The sequence below is a fragment of the Athene cunicularia genome (genome assembly GCF_003259725.1).
Source record: "Athene cunicularia isolate RWA chromosome 9 unlocalized genomic scaffold, athCun1 chr9_part1, whole genome shotgun sequence".
NCBI lineage: Eukaryota > Metazoa > Chordata > Aves > Strigiformes > Strigidae > Athene > Athene cunicularia.
Genome location: NW_020799110.1, coordinates 3925894 through 3944322, shown reverse-complemented (window position 1 = coordinate 3944322; position 18429 = coordinate 3925894). Strand labels below are relative to the sequence as shown.

Genomic DNA, 18429 nt, shown 5'->3' with positions numbered 1-18429 from the left:
TTCTAACCTTTGAGAAATAGGAAATGTGATTAGCTGAGGAAAATGAGGAAAAATGATTGTGTTTTCCATAGCCGAAAAAACCCGATGGGCCTCACTGTGGCTTTGACCGACGCTCTGTTTGCAGAAGGCCAGCTGTACTGGGATGATGGGGTTCGCATTGGTACGTACGGTGCCTCTTGCCCACACACAATCTCTTTCTGCTGTGAGGATGGCTCTCTGCATGCCCCGAGAGGCTGCTGAGCCCCCACCCCTGGAGATATTCACAGCCCAAATTAAAGCACACAAAACACAACCCAGGGATATGACCTGGGCAGAGATGAAAGAAACTGCAGCAGCCCTTGAAAACCAGATAATGCTCAGTGGCTGACTTACGAGCTTTGCTGCCAGCAGTTCTTAGCAATACCGCAGTGGCCAAAGTGGAGGCTCCAAGCTGTAAGAAAGTTCATTGCTTGGCCGTCACTTTGGAAAAGAAGTGCTGGTGGTTGTGTCTGCCTTAGAAATCCTCCGTGTAACGTGGGGTGCTCGAGGAGGAGCATTAGGAGCAGATGGGGAGGATGGACTCTGGCCAAGGCAGTTGCATTTCTGGAGGACACATCTGAGCGTGCCTTCAGAGACGAAACTGAAATTAAACCTTCAGATTAGCATGAGAGTAAAACGATTTTTCCTGATTTAGACCACATAATGCTATGATTTATAGAATTAATATGCTGTATAACTGAAATTGTGCTCTGGACCTAAGACAACACAGATCACAAAGATTTGTCCTCAAACCTGTGGGAACCATAACCATAGATTACGTGAGAAGCTTTAACTAATTTCCTCAACATTACTAAACTTAAAGCGCCTTCAGATAAGAGACACTTCAGTGCCATTTATCCTTTCCACCCAGAGCATACTGCCCTTGTAATAACAATAAGCTTTCACCAAGATTACAGCAAGTAATGCAGAAAATGGTGTTATTTGCATAAGGGTGTGTGAAGGGATTTTTGCATTTATATTTTGAGGTGCTTCACACAGAGCACTGGAATTCAGAACCGGTGGCTGTCAATGGAAGTCTGATGAGAAATGAAAGTATCGCCGATTGCGAGGTCCATCTCACCAGGGTGCCTGGGATCTGTTTGTGGGAGTGCAGAAAGGCAAGAGCCTACAACGCCCATGATTACCAGCACCACTTTGAGAGCATTTAGTGCTGAGTAACAGGAGTGATAAAATAGAGAACAGATTTATATCATGATCCTGTGCAATTGGACAGTGAGTAGAGGTGGATGTGGGAAAGGCCTTCTTCACTGAGAAACATTTTTCTCCGGCTGCTCTTAACACTCTTGATCTTCCTAATGCTGTTTGTTTGCCTTCCTTCGTATCTTACCTCTAAAATGTTCTTATTTTGACCTCGTTTAAATAGCACACATCCCTATAATGGAAGTATTTTATGTCTAAAAGCATATGTCTTCTGGAAATACAGAACGTTATGTATAGAGAGATATACTGCATGTTTCTGTACAGTATAAGCACACAATGCTTGAACTGAAATTTTGACAATGTGTTAAAGTGAATAGTGAATACATTATATTTTATTCTTTTTAACAGACGCGTATGAAGATGGTGTCTATCTGCTAACATCATTTACTTCTAATCAGGTAAGTAATGTTAGCCATAGTTTTTGAATAATCACTTTTGATTATTATTATTACATTTTTAACTATAGGTTTTTTAATTTGAAACTCGAGTCTTCAACATTTGGAAAATAAATAACAACATGCAGGTATTTAAAAAAAAAAAAAAAGTAGGAAGAGAGGAAAATGACTGAAAAGCTCAAGCAGACTTGTACCAGTCTAATGACAATCTCCGATATTTTTTTTTTCCTTTCAGAATGTTTTAGATATCACGGTTCTGCATAATGGTTACACTGATCCAAACAACTTAATGTTTACTGAAATTAAAGTCCTGGGGGTGCCCACCAGTGTTAAGCAGGTGACCGTATCGCAGAACGGCGGGACAATCGCGTCGTCTCACACTGTGGATTACAGTAACACCAAGAAGGTGAGATGCCATTTGCAGGGTAATGCCACCTTCACAACTGTGTATGTGCTCTTAAACCATTGGAGATTCAGCTCTCGGCTGTAATATCACATTTAAAATATATTTCAGCAAGATATATAAGCTACCGTCAGGTGACGATTATAAAATCCATTATGTAACATACCGTAAACATTGTGCAGTAAGTGTAGTAGAGCTTTTAAGCGTAGAAATTGCTGTTGAGGAACCCAAACCACTTCTGACTGGAAAAGTGCTGGATCTTGTTTTGTGCTTGGTTTCCACTCTTCTTAATAGCTCACTTGCAATCTGTGAGATTTGAAGGAAGGCAAAGCAACTACAAGTATTTTCATAGTCTCTACATGACCCTGTTGTTGTCGGCCTTGTCTGACAACATTTTCATTTCCCAGCCCCGTTTGCCTACCACCATTTCTTGCTCTGTCATGTCACATTTCGGCTGTAGGCATTGCAGCACGGGGTTCTACTTGTACAGCTCAAATCACGCTTCTCAAGTTATTGGCATAAATTCCACCGACTTCAGAGCACCGGGATTTCCATCTCACGGGTCGTGCTGTCCAGGGCACTGCCCCCTCCAGCCTCTCTGGACAATAAAGTCAAGCTCTCCTAGAGGCAGCTGAAATAAATGTGTGTAACTGCACCGGTGTTCCAGATGGCTCCTCTATGGAGCATCTTTCAAGTATGAACAGAACTGCTGAGGAGCTCGCTCTTGCCATTTTTCTGACAGGAAAACTGCTTAACCTTTTCTGTTACTGGGATCTTACCACCCTCCCTTTGCAATTCAGTATTCTGTTAAGTCTTAGTTCTTCCTCTCTTTCAGTGGGTAGGCAGAACTATTTTTTTGTACATAACCAAAAAGATGATTTAGAAATGTAAAAGAGAATGGAAGTATTTCATTCTGGTGTTGACTTCTAGATGGAGGAAAACAACAAAAAAAGGAATTCATATGGACAGTTTAATTACAAGTTTTGCCTGCCTTCCTCCCTCTCCTCTCTTCTCCTCCCCTTTCCCTAGAACTTTAACTCTAAAAGGGTTTCTGAATAAAGGGAAGGGATCAGAGCCTCACGATCAGACATCTCAAATCTATGCTGCTTAAACTGTTATGTTTATATTGATACAAACACAGAGGCAAAGGGAGAGGAATAAATTCTTGTAACTTAAAATGAGAAGCCACTACCTCTACTGAACACACAGAAAGCAGTGGATCTTCAGGGCAGTGTCACTAGTTGTTCATTTTGTCTGTTTTATTCACAGGTCCTGACAATCACCAAGCTTCAACTTGAGTTAGGCAAAAACTACACCGTGCAATGGAGCTAAAGTGCCTGCAAAATAACACCAGCCATACAGCCCAATTTTCTGATTGTTTAAAAACCATCTTTCACGTTTTCACTTTGCAAAGTTCCTCTGTCATCACAGAAGTCTTCTTACTATAAACCCATACTAGTTACATTCAGTTCACTTTAAGGGGTAATGTGTATAAAGCAGCCACATTTCAGTATGGTTGAAGGCTAACTACAATGTCTCCACGTGATGCAAAATCTGTATTTTAAACAGTATGGCACTTCGGTGTAGCTTCATCTTTCAAAACTGAGACAAGAATGTAAAACTCCATGTTTTCTCAGAGTTGAATTTTTAGCTGAGTTAGAGTGCCAGATTTTATTAAAAAAAAAAAAAAAAAAAAAAAAAAAAAAAAAAAAAAAAAAAAAAAAAAAAAAAAAAAGATGATGATATGGCTGGTATTACTTCCATAGATTTAGGGCCATAAATATGCTTACATTTAACTTTCATCTTAATTTTAATTATGCCTACGTAAGTCACTACTACAAGAAGTATTTAAGGCCAAATGACGTAAAAGTAAACGTTTCCATATTACTGATTTAGCATGAAACGATGTGTCAAGTTGTTACTTTATAAAATAGTAAGATACTTGCAAAAGTAATTTAAAGGGTTTTTTTTGGTAAGACTTTAGTCATACATTTGTGTTCCCCAGTATTTTGATATTAATTTGTAAAATTTAACCTAAAGTTTCAAGCTTAACTAATGAACGTTGGTCTCTGAGTATTTATTTAACTGAAGGGAATGTTGTATGTTTACTACAATAGTAATTCATGTTAAAGACTCTTTGTATCCCAAGAGTGCAGCATATGATCTAAACAGTTTGGTAAAGCATGGTTACAATTAAATTAGATGGGAATAAACTGCTGTCAGAGGTAGTAATACTCTAGTGGCTGTGCTTAAGATTAATTTAAAGGATTCTTTTCTGCTTTAAAATGTTGTGGTAAAACAGCTAAGTGGCCACCATCTCCTAGGTGGTTCAGTGTAATTATAGGACTGAATTTATTGAAGCTTCCCTGTAAAATAATGAAATTGGCAATCCAGAGAAAAATCCTCATTTAGGATTAAAATTACCGTTTTGACAAATAGTTTTGTCTGAAGGAAGAAACCACACCAGCTGCCAGGACACGTCCCATCGCTGCAGAGAGGGGAGCGCAGGTTGCTGAGCCTTTGAGCCATTCCCTCCCACACCGTGTCCTTTGTGCCCACCCGACTGATGTGGGAAACATTAGGCACAGCCGAAGCCTTCCAAACGCTTCTTTTCATCGGTTTTCTTATTAGTTTTATTTGGGGAACCTCACTGTTCTGTTTACTCAGCTTTGAGAGGCGCAGCGCATCAGCTGAGCTACCTGCATTTCAGCCACAGGGGAAGGCTTTTACCGAGTCCCCACGATCCTAATTCATGAGGAACTTGTGCAGGCTGCAAAATCACAGCTTCAAGCACGTGTTGGCCGCCTCAGGGACGTGCTCCCTGCCGTGTCCCTTCCTTCCTGCACCCCCTCCTGCAGTTTGTACAAGCACATGCAGCCCAGCGGAGCCTGGCCCAGAGCTCACTCCCAAAATATTGGTGCAACATCAGTCTTTAGCTGGAGCCCAAAGCAGCTACCTGCGGAATTCAGGCGCGTATCTGTGCAGGTCCACAGCAGCTTTTCATGCAATGCTTCTCTTCGGGTCAGATACGTACCCGTGTTATGAAACATCTCCCACCACAGGAAGTCCCATTAAAGTCCATGAGCCGTGCTGAGCAGTGGGGGCACTTTTCAACAGAATTAAGAGAGCAGCAACAAACACATTACTTGGGTTGAGGATAGGATTTTTTTGACTATCACTCTCTGACTTTCTAACGCTTTAAAAAAAATCACTCGTAAAATAGCATAACAACACCCAGAGGTCTGACGTAACGCTGCTGCCCATCGCCAGAAAACTCTCACGGAAGGTACATCTACCCTGAAAGCCATAAAGTTATACTTTCAAAATCCTTTTTCTGAACTTTATTGACTGCTGTCCTGGGTATTCTTAAAAAAATAAATCCAAAGAAAATAGCACTTGAGGAAAAATCATAAATTTGTTTGGTATATTTAAATTTTCCTAGTATTAAAATACTGGACTTACTATGAATAGCATCTTGCTGTGGGTTAGCCCCAGTAGGCAGCTGAATGGTGTCAAAAACCCAACAAACTGCTGAAAATGAGGAGGGAGTATTGAAAACACCACCCTGCATGCTAACTGCTCCGAAACCAATTGGTGCCGAGCGTGGCCAGAGGCAGGGCCCAGGGTCATCTAGCTCTTTGCACCGAGCCAGTGTCTGTTTTGCATCTGCATCATTGTTTGGATGGCTGAGCAAAAGGAAAGCTGCTTCTTGATGAGACATCCTGCATTTGTAATTCCTTAACAAACTGGAAGTTTAACCCCGACCGTTTTCAGCAGGGTGCTTCATGTCATATGTACGGCTAAAATCTGCTTTTGAGAGAGATATATTGTCTGTGACTGCATTTATACATGTTACATAAGTGTGTGTATATATATATATATATATAAACATTTTATGAACATGCACATATATTCATACTTTTCACTATATATGTGCATACACATATGTATACAGCAATATGTGTATACATATCTACTTATCCACGATATATGCAGACATAAACATATGTATATATAGATATATATGTGTATATATCAGCTGTTTTTTCTTCATTAATAAGGGCGTTTCCTTTTTCTTCAGGCTTTTAAAAGATATTAATAATATTCAGGTTTCAGGGGAACTACACCAGAGAACAGCCAGATGCAAACAGGACCTTATACTTCCCCCCGCACAATGTTCAAGTTAAGTAGCTCATCCCAAGGCTGATCCAAACCTCGTGGGAATCAGTGAGTTTCTTTCTGTGGGCTTTGAGTCAACTCCTGTTTTTTTTTTTTTTAAACCTGTGTCTTCTGCCTCTGGCGTGGGTCCAGCTTCATTTAGCAGAGCAAAAATGGCCTTTGAATCCATCGTTGCAGACCAAAAACACAGCCCGGAGATTAAATCAAGGTCAAGTAACAGGTTAATGAACTTCATAAAACTGTCTCGCCCAGATGTGTAATTAAGAGTTGTAATCAAACACAAACTTTGGCATTCCCGTTTCTCTAAGCTCAGCATACAAAGGACTTGGGAAATTTAGCAACATACAGCACTTTCGGTTAAAAGGTAGTGGTGGTTGTGCAGATGCCTCCAGCTTTGGCTCGTATGCTTTTCTGTAAGACAAACAAATATTTATTGCTGTAAGGGAGCAGCAGAAACAGACAACGTGCCCAGTGAATCCCACTCCAGATGACAGCTACAGGTACTAGAGAATAATCCCAGCTGTTTGAAAGAATATTTCTTTACCCACGTGGTTAAAATTGCAGTTATTTATGATGCAGCACTGAAGGAGCTGTACAAGCCCAAGCTGTGCTCCAGCTCCCCAGATTAACCTGAGTGCAAGGCCACCGGCCAGCTACGGGGCTGATGGAGGCCAGGTCTGTAAGTCCACCGCAAATCCAGAGGCAATTACATTTCCAACGACAGGCAGCATGGCCTTCAATACCTTGCAGTACAGCAGCATTTCATATCCAGTCTTTATTAATTCACCAGCTGGCCAGGCAACCATTGTGTTTGCCCTTGTGCACCAAGCCCACATAGCCAACCCCAGGGAGAACGCGTTCTGACGAAGGCCAAGGTGGGCTTTTTGGGTGAATTCCCACCTGGCCTCATTGTTCTCCTCTCAGAAGGCACTGGTTTTGGTCTTAAAGAGAAAGAAGAAAAACTGCAAAATTATATTTTAATTTCATTCCTTCTCCGTCCTCTTTCTCGAAAAGCAAGTGTATGGGGCCTCTCTGCAGTCTCTTCCACCATTTAGTAGCTGATCTTTGTATTTTAAATACAGTTACGTGGCTGCAGCCATGTGTAGTAGTCAGATCGAATTACCTTTCACATGCTTAGAAAGTGGAAGGATCCAAGAATTCTTCAATAATACAATACATGAAGCACAAGCCTGGAAATAGCTGGGAGCTTTCTTTCTAGCAACCGTAACGTGATGAGCACTATCGAGGTGACAGCTCTCTAAATTACATCCTTGCCAGATGAGTAGCTGAAGGACATTTTCAGTGGAGTGCTCTGTAATAACCACAGGGTGACTTACCTTAAGCAGATTACGACCCAAAAAAAAAACCCCTGTGGAAACAATAATGAAATACTGGTGTTTCCAGGACGCTTTGGGGTCGGACCCCCTAGGTCTCCAGGGCACAGGGTTAATTCCTGCAGTATCACACCTGGCATTGCTGCTCTCTGGGAAGATGGCAGGAGCTACACGTTTCAGCGATAGCTTTGTTAGAGTGTATGCTACATAAATAGTGGATTTTATAAATATTTCTGGTTCTCACAGACTAAAAAGAAGTAGTCGGGATGCTCATGTTTTTCTGCCTTTCAGAAGATGTTGTGCGAGTGTCCTTGGATATTGGATATTAGCAACAAGCCGTTCAATACAAGAGCTCCTCCCTTAGATCTTCCTCCATGAAACTATTGTATTTTGAAAGCAGCTCCGTCACTGTTAAAAAGAAGTGTCCACTTATGCCAATTCACAAGAACTCTGCCACTTATTGGTGTGGGAAGGAAATAATAAAGAATCAGCTCACATTTGATTTCGGTGTGACTCCAAAGGACTTCTCTCAGGTACGACGTGTACGAGCGAGGGGATGGGCTGCCTGGGGTGAAGCATCTCTGTCGAACAGGAGCAGATGTTGCTGCGCTAAAGAGACGACGATGGTCCTGAAATTACTATTCCACTAACGCAGAAGAAAAAAAAAGGTGTCACACTTGGCTGTGCTTGTTCTAACAAAGCTCACACACACACACACACACACACACACGTAGTTAATTGGATTTTTATTTTTTTTTTCTTAGAGCCTGGAAGCAGCAGCTGGATGACAACATCTGGCAATGCGACAGGAGCGTGGGCTGACTTGTGCAAAGTGAGTGGTATTTCACCATTTGGGACAGCACGGGGAGGGTGGGAAGTTTCCAGATGTCTTCACTGCTCTAGTTCAAGGCGCTCACCTCTGCCTCTGCTGTGGGATGAGGAGTTCTTGCTGCCTTACATGTTATTGATCTCCATGTGGTGAGCAAACCAGCATGCTCGTATGTTGTAAAGCTTGTCCTAACTCCTGTGATAGGCATCAATGCTATAATTTTATTTTATAAAAAAAAATGAAAGTGTTTTTTTGTACTATCAGCTGATGAACTTTGTGGGTTTTCTTTAGCCAAACCAGGAAATTTTGTTAAGAATCTACACCAGTAATGAAGAGTTTGGACATTCCTCTTTATATTTGCTGAAAATACCGATCTCGTATTGTTCTGAGGAGCAAGTCAAGCTTGCCTGTGTTTTCACTCACATCAGTAATACGAATATATTGCAGTATGAATTTTTGGATGATGACGAGTTGAAACTGAAATGTTAAAAACTCATTCAATGTGATACAACACTTCAAATTATCCTACGTGGAAAGGTATTTGGTAGCTGCTACATCTGTATCATTCATAAATGGTTGTTCAAGTGTATAGACCTACACACACTCCATATATTCTTTAAATTATTAATATTTTAGTATTAGGTAAAATAAGGGGGTTTTAACTTATTATATGGTTATTCTTAAATTCAGAGTCATTTCAGTTGAATGTTTAATGCATATGAGGCATTATGCACATTATAATAATTATGTAATAAGCAATTTAGAAATGCTCTCTGACCAGTGGTTCCTTTTGAATAATCTCATGAGACCTTTCAGGCAGATATAGTGCACCATTTATTCCCACTGATACAAACCCTATATTCAGGGTCAGGCCATAAAGCAGCTGATCCTAATCTATTCCAGCTATTTTTTAAAATTGAAGTAATTTTCATTGAGCACTCGGTGCAGGAAAGACAAATAAAAGTGGCGTTCAGGCTGGATGGCCAAAAAATGTTTGTTAAAAATGTTTTTTCACCATAAATTGCCTCTTAAAAACACCACAGGGATGGAGGAGAGCAAAGACTAGTCTAGATGAGTCTCTCTAGGTCCTTGGCTTTCTTTGCTGGCATGGGAAGAACTGAGCTGGAGGATCTGCTGTGTAACACAGAAAATATTCAACCTCTATGTAGATCTAAATATCCAAATCTAGGGCCCGTCAGGATGCAGCCACGGGAGTTAGAATTCAGTCAGATGTACACAGGAGTTGATGGAACAGCCTTCCAATTCCCTGCGTTTGTGGGTTGTTCCTGTACAAAGTGTCACGAGGACAGTTCCCCTGACACAACCTGTTAAAAAAATAACCTTGTGTCTGGTTTTGTTATTTGGATAAAAGTTTAGGACTGAGGAGTGTAATCTGATGGCTTGAATCCAGAAAAGCTGCTGCCTAAAAAATGACAGCACGTTGATTGCTTGTGTTATTTTCTCATGAATATGAACGTAACGAAGAGTAACACACTGTGACTTGTGATTGTAATGTTTGACATGAAGACAGCAAATGGAAATTGGAGAGTCGGGCTCTTTCTCAAGCCCAACCATTTTGCTTCATTCATTTTGTTATTGCTTTCAGTAATGTATTTAATTCTGTTGGTTATTATTTTTAACAGATTAATGAGAAAATAAATAGTATTTCTTAACAATCTTTACGCTGTCAGATAAATGTTGTCTGTAATGACACTTTCTGCCTCCTGAAAAGGCTGCACAACTCACATGCATTTCAAATAACAGCTGCAACATCTCTTTTCTCCTCTCTGTTGTCTCTTATTTGATCTACACAATTCCTTGCAATACCCCAACACCTACATCTTATCATTTGTGCTGGGGCATCTGGATTACAACAGACAGAAAAAAAAAAAAAAAAAAAAAAAAGTCCTGTTAGGATGTTAGGAAGCACGGTTGGGTTTGCTGGTTGTTGGTGACACTGAACCAGAACGTTGGCATTAACGTGCTCCACTCCCTCCCCATGGTCACTTGCCGGGGATGAGGGATGCTGAGGAGGGACTTGGCCAGCACGAGCTGACCCAGACACTGCCGAAGGGTAAAGCTAATCAGAGCCAGGTAGAGGGAAAGGATCTCCTGTGCTAATACCACTGAATATCTCCTTGGGTAACAGCATTATAACGATGTCTCCAGATCCTTGGAGATAGTAACCCTCATTAAAATGATTCTCTAGTAACTCGCAGTGAGTTCAGAAAGTGCTTTTGATCTGCATAATTTTTGCCATTTCTTGTGCCTTATCTCTGTGGTAGAAGAAAGGGTGAATGCCTGCGGCACCCTGATTTTTTTCTGCTTCTTAGTTTGAGACAGTTTCTGGTTGTTGGCTTTGGATGTGTCCCGATCCAATGTCAGGGGAGGTTTCGATACGATCCCAAGAGCGAGATTAAGACGCAAACGAGGTCAAATGCTCGTACACCCAAAATAGGTTTTTGTTATTAAAAAGTGAAGAGGGGTGGCGATAGGACAGAATGGAAGGAAAAGGCAGAAATAAAGCAAGGACGTGGGATAGGGCTGCAAGAACAGTCACCACCGCGGATCCAGCGACGTCCCGTTGGTCCTCAGTCTGCAGTTCTGCGGTGCTGGGTGCATGCAGACCAGGCCTCAATGGTAGATGCACAAAGAGAAAGATTTTCTGCTGCCGTTTTAAGTTCATCGTACCGGCTCATCAGCAGATCTGCTCGCCTTTAGTTTTTTTTTCCTCTGGTCCAACAGGTTTTGTTGCATCCGGTGTCAAGGGCAGGACGGTTTGCCTCTTATCAGTTCATCAGCGACGCGGGCATGGGGTCTGGCCTACACAATGGAGCCACGAAGGGCTCCAGGATGGGGCCAGCTCAGCCCATGTCTGCCCCTTTGAGGCTTATCTAAAGAGTCCGGACAATGAAACCGCAAGGAAGGGGAGAGTGCATCCTTCAATCCCCTCCCGCTTCTCCGGGCAGCATCCCCCAGACCAACCCCCAGGCCGCAGCAGCTTCTCCTGGGGGGTTGCACAGACACAAGCAAGCTTTGGCAGTGGACTCTGAATTCCTCAAAGCCGTGACTCGGGCCTGCGGAGTTCGATGTTTTTTTCTGTCACTTACTGATGATTCATTCTTTTAAAAAGGGAAATCAATGCATGGACCACTCTAACCAGAGACCCTTGGCTGGCAAGCAACGGGAGAGCTTTCCTCTGTCCTCCTCCGGTGCCCTCTCACCACTGCTAAATCTTCGTTCCAATTCCCCGTGGTCCCTCGCAGCCCCTCTGCCCAGCCCTAGGTCCCCCCGCCTCCCCTCCCCTCTGCAGCCACCGTTTCAGCAGATGCCCCATGTTTGGATGAGCCAGGCAGCCCCGTCCCTGGGTTGGCAGAAGCTCTGACGTCCAAAGGCTAAACCACAGCTAAGAGCTGTCTTACAGCAGGGCATCAGTCAAAGGTTTTTCTGATGTTTCAAAATTATACATTGCCCTCATATTAAATAATGAATGAAAAGAAAATAGAATTTCCTGCACTGCATATACAAGTTCTCAATTGCTATCCAATATTCCCAGATTCATTTTCCATTACAGCAAGCAGTGACGCTCGTGAAGCATGTTTTGTTATTTTTCATAGCAGGCAGCTCTTGCTTCCTCTACAAGTTTCCATCTGATTCCTTTAATGAAATACCTCTCACAATTGAGCTAATCTCTCCCTCAGCTACTCCTTTTCTCATTTTCCCTGCCAGCCTTTGCCTTCTGTTCAGCACTCTGTGCTGCTATCAGGCTTGAGAAAATGCTTTTACGGGTTCTACTTATTCCATCTGTAACTTTAGAAAACGAAATATTTTCATGCCACCTCTACACACTGCAATTTTAAATGGATCTAATCGGTTCTGCCCTCTTTTATAACTAGGAACATTTTCAAATGAAAATTGAGATATCTCATCCTTCAGTGATAGTCTCATCTCTCACTCACTTCCCATATAATGTTTCAAGCAATAAAAAAAAAAGTTTGCCTGACTTTGAGAACTTACCCACAGCACAGAAGCCTTTTCCAAGAGTTTTAATTGAAGCTAAACATCTATTTAGGTTACAATGTCCTGTCTTTAACTTGAATAGAATAATTCCTTTTCTTGTATTTAACCTTTGATCAGCTACCTACCTTTGAACTCTTGGATAACTACCTCCTCCATGTTATCCTTGTCCCACTTTTCCTGTAACTCTTGCATAACTGCACCCTATAAATCAAAATAGAAGTCTTTTAGGTGAATATTTTTTTTTTTTTCCCACAGGGACAGTTTCAGTCAGTTTGTTCTTTTGTTTTTGAACGTCACCACTATAGAGATCTGGGATATAATATTGTAGGATGGTTATACAGTTTAAAATTAAATTCAGTACTCCACAAAAAAAAAAAAACCACAACAAACCCCTGAATTTAATATTGATGTCTGAAAAGTCAACTTGTCTGTGATGGGCTTTGCCCAGCCTACCCCATGGTTACTTACTGGATTCACCTCCCTCCTCCACCAGCCCATCACCCTCTGAGATCAACCACAGCTGGAATGTGAACCTGCTCAGGCAGGAGGCTGGGCAGGGGGCAAGGGGGATCACTCTCTCCACGGTGAGAGGACGGAGTGAGCCTGTGCGTGTGGGTTACTCCCTCCAGGTGACAGATGCCCTTAAAAATGCTGCACTTTCCTGCTAAGATTCAGAAACCTCGAGATAAAATAAATCAGCAATATCAACTAAAAAGAAAACAATGACAGACTGTTGAATTTGATTGGCACTTTTTTTTTTTTTCCAGAATTACACCTGCTTACCTCTCCCTTTTCCACCGCCCTCAGCTCATGCAGACGATCGCTGGTGATGCAGGAGGGAAACCAGTGACACGAGGGTGGTTGTGGGTTGCAGCAGCCTTTATGTACAAAGCTGAAGGAAGCTTCTCCTACACGAATGACTGGATTACTGCTGTTGAAGAGAGGGGGTAAAAAACAGCTCTTCAATTGCTCAAACAGACCTGCTGGAGTAAAGCAACACGCAGTTCATTCCGTCACTTAATCCTCTGACTTTCGATGTAGGTACCAACCCTGAACTACCTGTGTCAATCACTTCTAGAAAGCTTGAGTCAACAAATGTTAAATATTACATTACAGAATATATATACTTGTAAATATATCATCAAATCCTCCCAAGTTAATAGTATCATTCAAAAAAACCCCGCGTGGCAACACAAATACTAATTTTTTCAAATTGCCATAAATCAAAAATCAACATGTCCAAAACCGTGGCATGGTCTGAAGTTTTCTGAATGTTTTTTTTTTCATATCAACAATGCATGGCTTAGAATGTTCTAAACTATTAATTACCCTGTTTAAGTGCTTTCATTAAATTATTTCTTGCTTCAGGACAGACACAGGTAATACTTGTCTTTATTAATACATGTCTCCAAATTAATTCAGAGGAGAGAATTGAATTTCTGTATTCATAACGCATGGACTAGTAAACAGTTATCAATCCCTTTTTCTCCACATAGTTTCAAACTATACAGATCTAAGTGATTTATAATTCATATGACACTTGCAGACTTGGCACACATACAAAGGTGTGGGTTTGGATTTTTTTTTTTTTTCTTTTTCTTTTGAAAAATCCTTTTTCATCACACATTCCACCCCACTTCCTTCACTATGATACCCAGATAAAGAGTAAATATTTTCTTATGTAGCGTGCACATAAAAGTAAATAAAAATCTGATTATAAAATTACTCATGAATCCTTCCACATTGGGAAAGCTCTCTCAGAAAAATCAGAGAGTAGAGTTGCACATAAGAGCAAAATACCTAGAAGGATGAAATGATGTGAAGTGAAACTATTGACTACAGTTGCAGTACATGGTGTGTTTTGGCACTGAATTTATTACAGGCAAGACTAAATATTTAATTTCAAAAGGTACACTGCCTACAGCTGGAGATACCACGATTCTCTCTGTGCATATCTTCCTCTTCCCCCACTTACATGAATGTATCAGCCTCCGAAACATTCCCAAGGACAATTAATTCCCTGTGCATTTCTTCGTTAATGTAACATCAACATACAAGAGGCTTACTCCAAAGTTTCCAAACTTTGAAATAGGAACATGGAGAAGAAGTTCTGCCTCTGAACAGTCTGGTTCATTTTGAGAACCAAAGAATAACCTAATTTTCCCTTTACTGAGTGGCAAGTTCACAAGGAAACCTTAACATTAAAGAATGATGGTGAGAAAGTGGCCTCAGGGTGAGGTTATTTGCCATCAGGGCTGGTTCCTCGCTGTGGGGCTTCCTGAGGATGCTCAGCTTCTTGCAGATTATTTTGCTCTCAGCATGTTCTGCAAGGCAGCACCTAGCAAAGAAAGCAAAAAGAAATGGTTTTAATCAAATAATCTGAAATTAAATTATTTTTGAAACTGAAGGACACTACCAAAATGATCACAAGGAAGAATCATCTTATGGAAATGAAAAATACATGATAAAAAAATACTGCTGAGAGGGTGAGGCAAGACTTGGGGGAGCGTGGCATTGCAAAGTTAAATCCTTTTCTTGAGCATCTTTATGCTGGTTCTGTTGTGCATCAAACCCACGAGAGCCTGCTAGTTTATGTGTCTTATTTCACTGGGGCAACACCTCTGCGCTCAGGCAATATTTTATAGTGTGCTTTAAATATGAATCAAGTATAACAATGCTCAAGTATGGAAGTAGTGGGTGACATTTCAGTTAGAAAAAAACCAACTGCCTGTACAACTGAAGGCTGTAAAACGTGCATGAGACTGTGAGGAATGTTTGATTTGCAGTTATAAAAATATCCATACTTAAAATATTTTACCTGACCCAGTGATTTTTACACCTGCAGATACGCTTATAAACATGATTTAGCCGGGCTCATTTTAAACAAAAGTTATGGGCTAAGGTGAAGCAGGCGGTGAGGCCCTGTATATTATTTCATAATGGAACTTCAAGAATACCTCAGATTTTTTTTTACCCGCATGGTGGGTCACCAGCACAGAGGCCTTTGGCAGGAGCCCCCAGGAGCTGGAGGTACCAGAGGTGGCCACAGAGCATCACCTATAGCTTTGTCTCACACCAGTAAAGATGTAGATGGTCCTGGTGTGGCTCCTCTGCCCACAGATAACTAACTACCCCCCCAACAAACTGCAGCACAGCGACATTCAACATGCTAGAATAATTTATAGCACTGGATATTATGACCACGAGAGAAAACAAACATTTGCGCAGTTCAAACTAATGAGGCAATCTAAGTCTCAGTGCGTTTTATTTTGCTTTGATGGTTCCATTAAAAAACTAATTTGAGAATGATTTAAAAAATTATGCATATATACACAGAGACACACACATATATCCCGCAATGATATACAAATACATCAGTAGTATTACTCCACACAAGTATTACACCGCTACGCTGACATGACATTATATACCTGTTGCCATGGTAAATGACTGAATAGTGTGGAAATAATACCACAATATAATATTATAATTTTATATTATATAATTATAATGTAAATATTATAATTATATTATTATATGAATATAATAATACCACGTTTTCCTTTTCTTCCCTGCACTGGCAGAGGGGGAGGCGGAGCCCTGGCACACACTGCTGCTCTGGACCAGCACTGCGAAGACGAGTTCAGAAAAGTTAGTGGGAAAAGGCACCAAATATGCACCAAAAGTGACTCCCCAAAGCCTCAGCAAGTTAAATTTCCCTGGTGTTAATACATAATCTTAATATATTATGTAAGACCCACTAAATGCATGTCTTTATAATATATATCAATATATATTCTATTGATATAAGTGCATTTTCTCAGCAGCTTTTGGACTTGGGATTTTTCTTCTAGAGTATAAATCAGACAGGACTTCACTGAAACCTCTGGAATTACACTTAAAAAATCTACCAGAAGAAGATGCCCTTTTATTTTCCAGCAGTGGAGTATTCTGACTGGTTCTGAAAGTTTGTTGCTTCTCATCTTTTACTGACATTTTTCAGCTCAGCATCCCCCTTACTAGATGCATCTTGTGCCCTGTTTTGCTGACTTCCAACAAGCTTAAGTTTTTGATATTTCTTCAGATATTTTTATGCTTTTATGACTTTCAAGAAATGAATATTGCCATCAGCCAGTGCAGGCTTTCGCTGGCAGTGCCACACGCATGACCAGAGTTATTATTTAAATACTCTCTCAGTACCTAGACAATATCTGAAGATATTCATTAATATCTTATGAGAAGAATTTTGGGTCAGGCTTTTTGTCTCTCGTATTGCATTTTAATTCATTCCTTATTGAGTCTTCTATTACAGTTCTGGAGAGGTAATTCATGCTTTCCTTCTATTCAATATTTCCTTGCAAAAGAAGAACAAAAGCTGGAATTGTCTACCTACTGCTAGGTAATTCCTAAGAGATTTTTTTATTTATTACTAATAGATGTTAGCGATAGGGAATATACTTTCCACCATACCATAAAGCATATTTCTGAGAATGCAGATAAATATATGGGTCAAAAAGGAAATTATTTTTTTCCTTAATTAAAGGGGGAGCAAAACCAAAAGCAGCTTATTTTTAACAACTACTCATTGAAATGTCAAACTTTGAGGCTATATATTTCCAACAGAGATTGATTCAAAGTTCCTTTGCATATTGGGTAATGAATCACAATATTTGTTGTTGTTGCTGTGTAGGAACAACACCCTGGAGAGGAAATATTTTCAGCTGCTAGAAATGTGGCTTTCACATTCATGTATAGCATATACCTACATAGAATGTGTCTAGTATGATAATTACTTACACACACAGACGTGCATCTATACATTCTGCAGAACTGATTATGTCAACAGGAAAATATTTAGTTACTTCACAAAATATATATTTTTTCTCTTTTTTTAATATATATACTATATGCAACAAAGAATACAACATATTGTAATGTTCTTTCCAGCATCTATGAAGAATGCTATTTTCATCCTATGGTGACTGTAAAAAAAAAAAAAAAGTTAACATGTTTAGGGAACTGTGTCTATTTGTTTTTATGGATATTTATGCCTAGAAAACCCACAACTATCTCTATTCCCTATATTCACATACCTGTCTTTCCAGTTCTCTGGTCAGCTGTGTAGATGTATGGATATAAGCAGTGTGATTCCTTGTTTTTTTTTAATTTTAACTAATCATGATATTTAATAAATCAGTACATCTGATTTATTAACATTTTGGCAATTATCTTCAAGAACGATGACAAAATTAATACATCGTTTCCTAGAGCCTGATATTTTATCATTTTTTTAAAAGTTTTGAATTTTTGGAGTAAAATATATATTAAAAAAAGCCTTTAGTTTAGTTTTAGTTATGTAAAAGTTAAAAATAGCAGCTATACACTTATGATGGCAAAACGTGTATGAGAGCACCATCATCATGCTTAGGTGCTCACCCGAGACAGTGTTGGGTATCTGCTGTAAATGAAAACATGGTTCTGCTGCAGCAAATCCACAGCAGTTTTCAAACACGCTGCAGCCAAACAGTGGAGAGAACTTTGTGCGTGGTGAGAGAACGCCGCTAAAAAACTTTAATCCCTCAGTCCCTTTACTGCAAGTATGACGCTTGTATTCTTATTTATTTTATAGGTACCTTCGAAATATTTAATTTTAAAGGACCCACGGAATAAAATGAGATTTTACTACAAGGTGATCAAGTAGTTACTTGGTTTAACTTTCAGGTACAATTAAAGCTTTTATTGCCATCCTACTGGAAGAGCACAGACGCAATAAACTGTGCGAGTTGAGGAGGTTCAGCCCAGGCAGAGCCTCCTGAAATCCCCAGGGTACCCTACATCCCTGTACCCCCACAGCTCCCAGGGAAGCTGGGAGGGATGTGGCTGGGAAACTGCATCCCTGAGGCCACGGGAAGGGGAGCAGCACTGCCCTGCACCCTGATAGTTGCAAAGGAAGGGCGGGGAAAAAGTTGTCATGTAGTAATGTGGAAAAACAGGAAAACTCTTTTTTTTTAAAAAAAAAAAAAAAAATCC

The 18429-nt window shown here is 40.4% G+C and overlaps 1 protein-coding gene across 1 annotated transcript in view; it reads left to right on the top strand.

Annotated features, from left to right (window-relative positions):
• The window catches only part of SI (sucrase-isomaltase), a 56847-nt gene extending 53141 nt beyond the window's left edge, over positions 1 to 3706 (top strand). The window contains 3 exon segments of the mRNA XM_026854953.1: positions 1588 to 1637; positions 1870 to 2040; positions 3307 to 3706. Coding sequence (XP_026710754.1) covers positions 1588 to 1637; positions 1870 to 2040; positions 3307 to 3369 — 284 coding nt within the window. The 3' untranslated portion in view covers positions 3370 to 3706.
• Positions 3707 to 18429: the final 14723 nt, after the last annotated feature.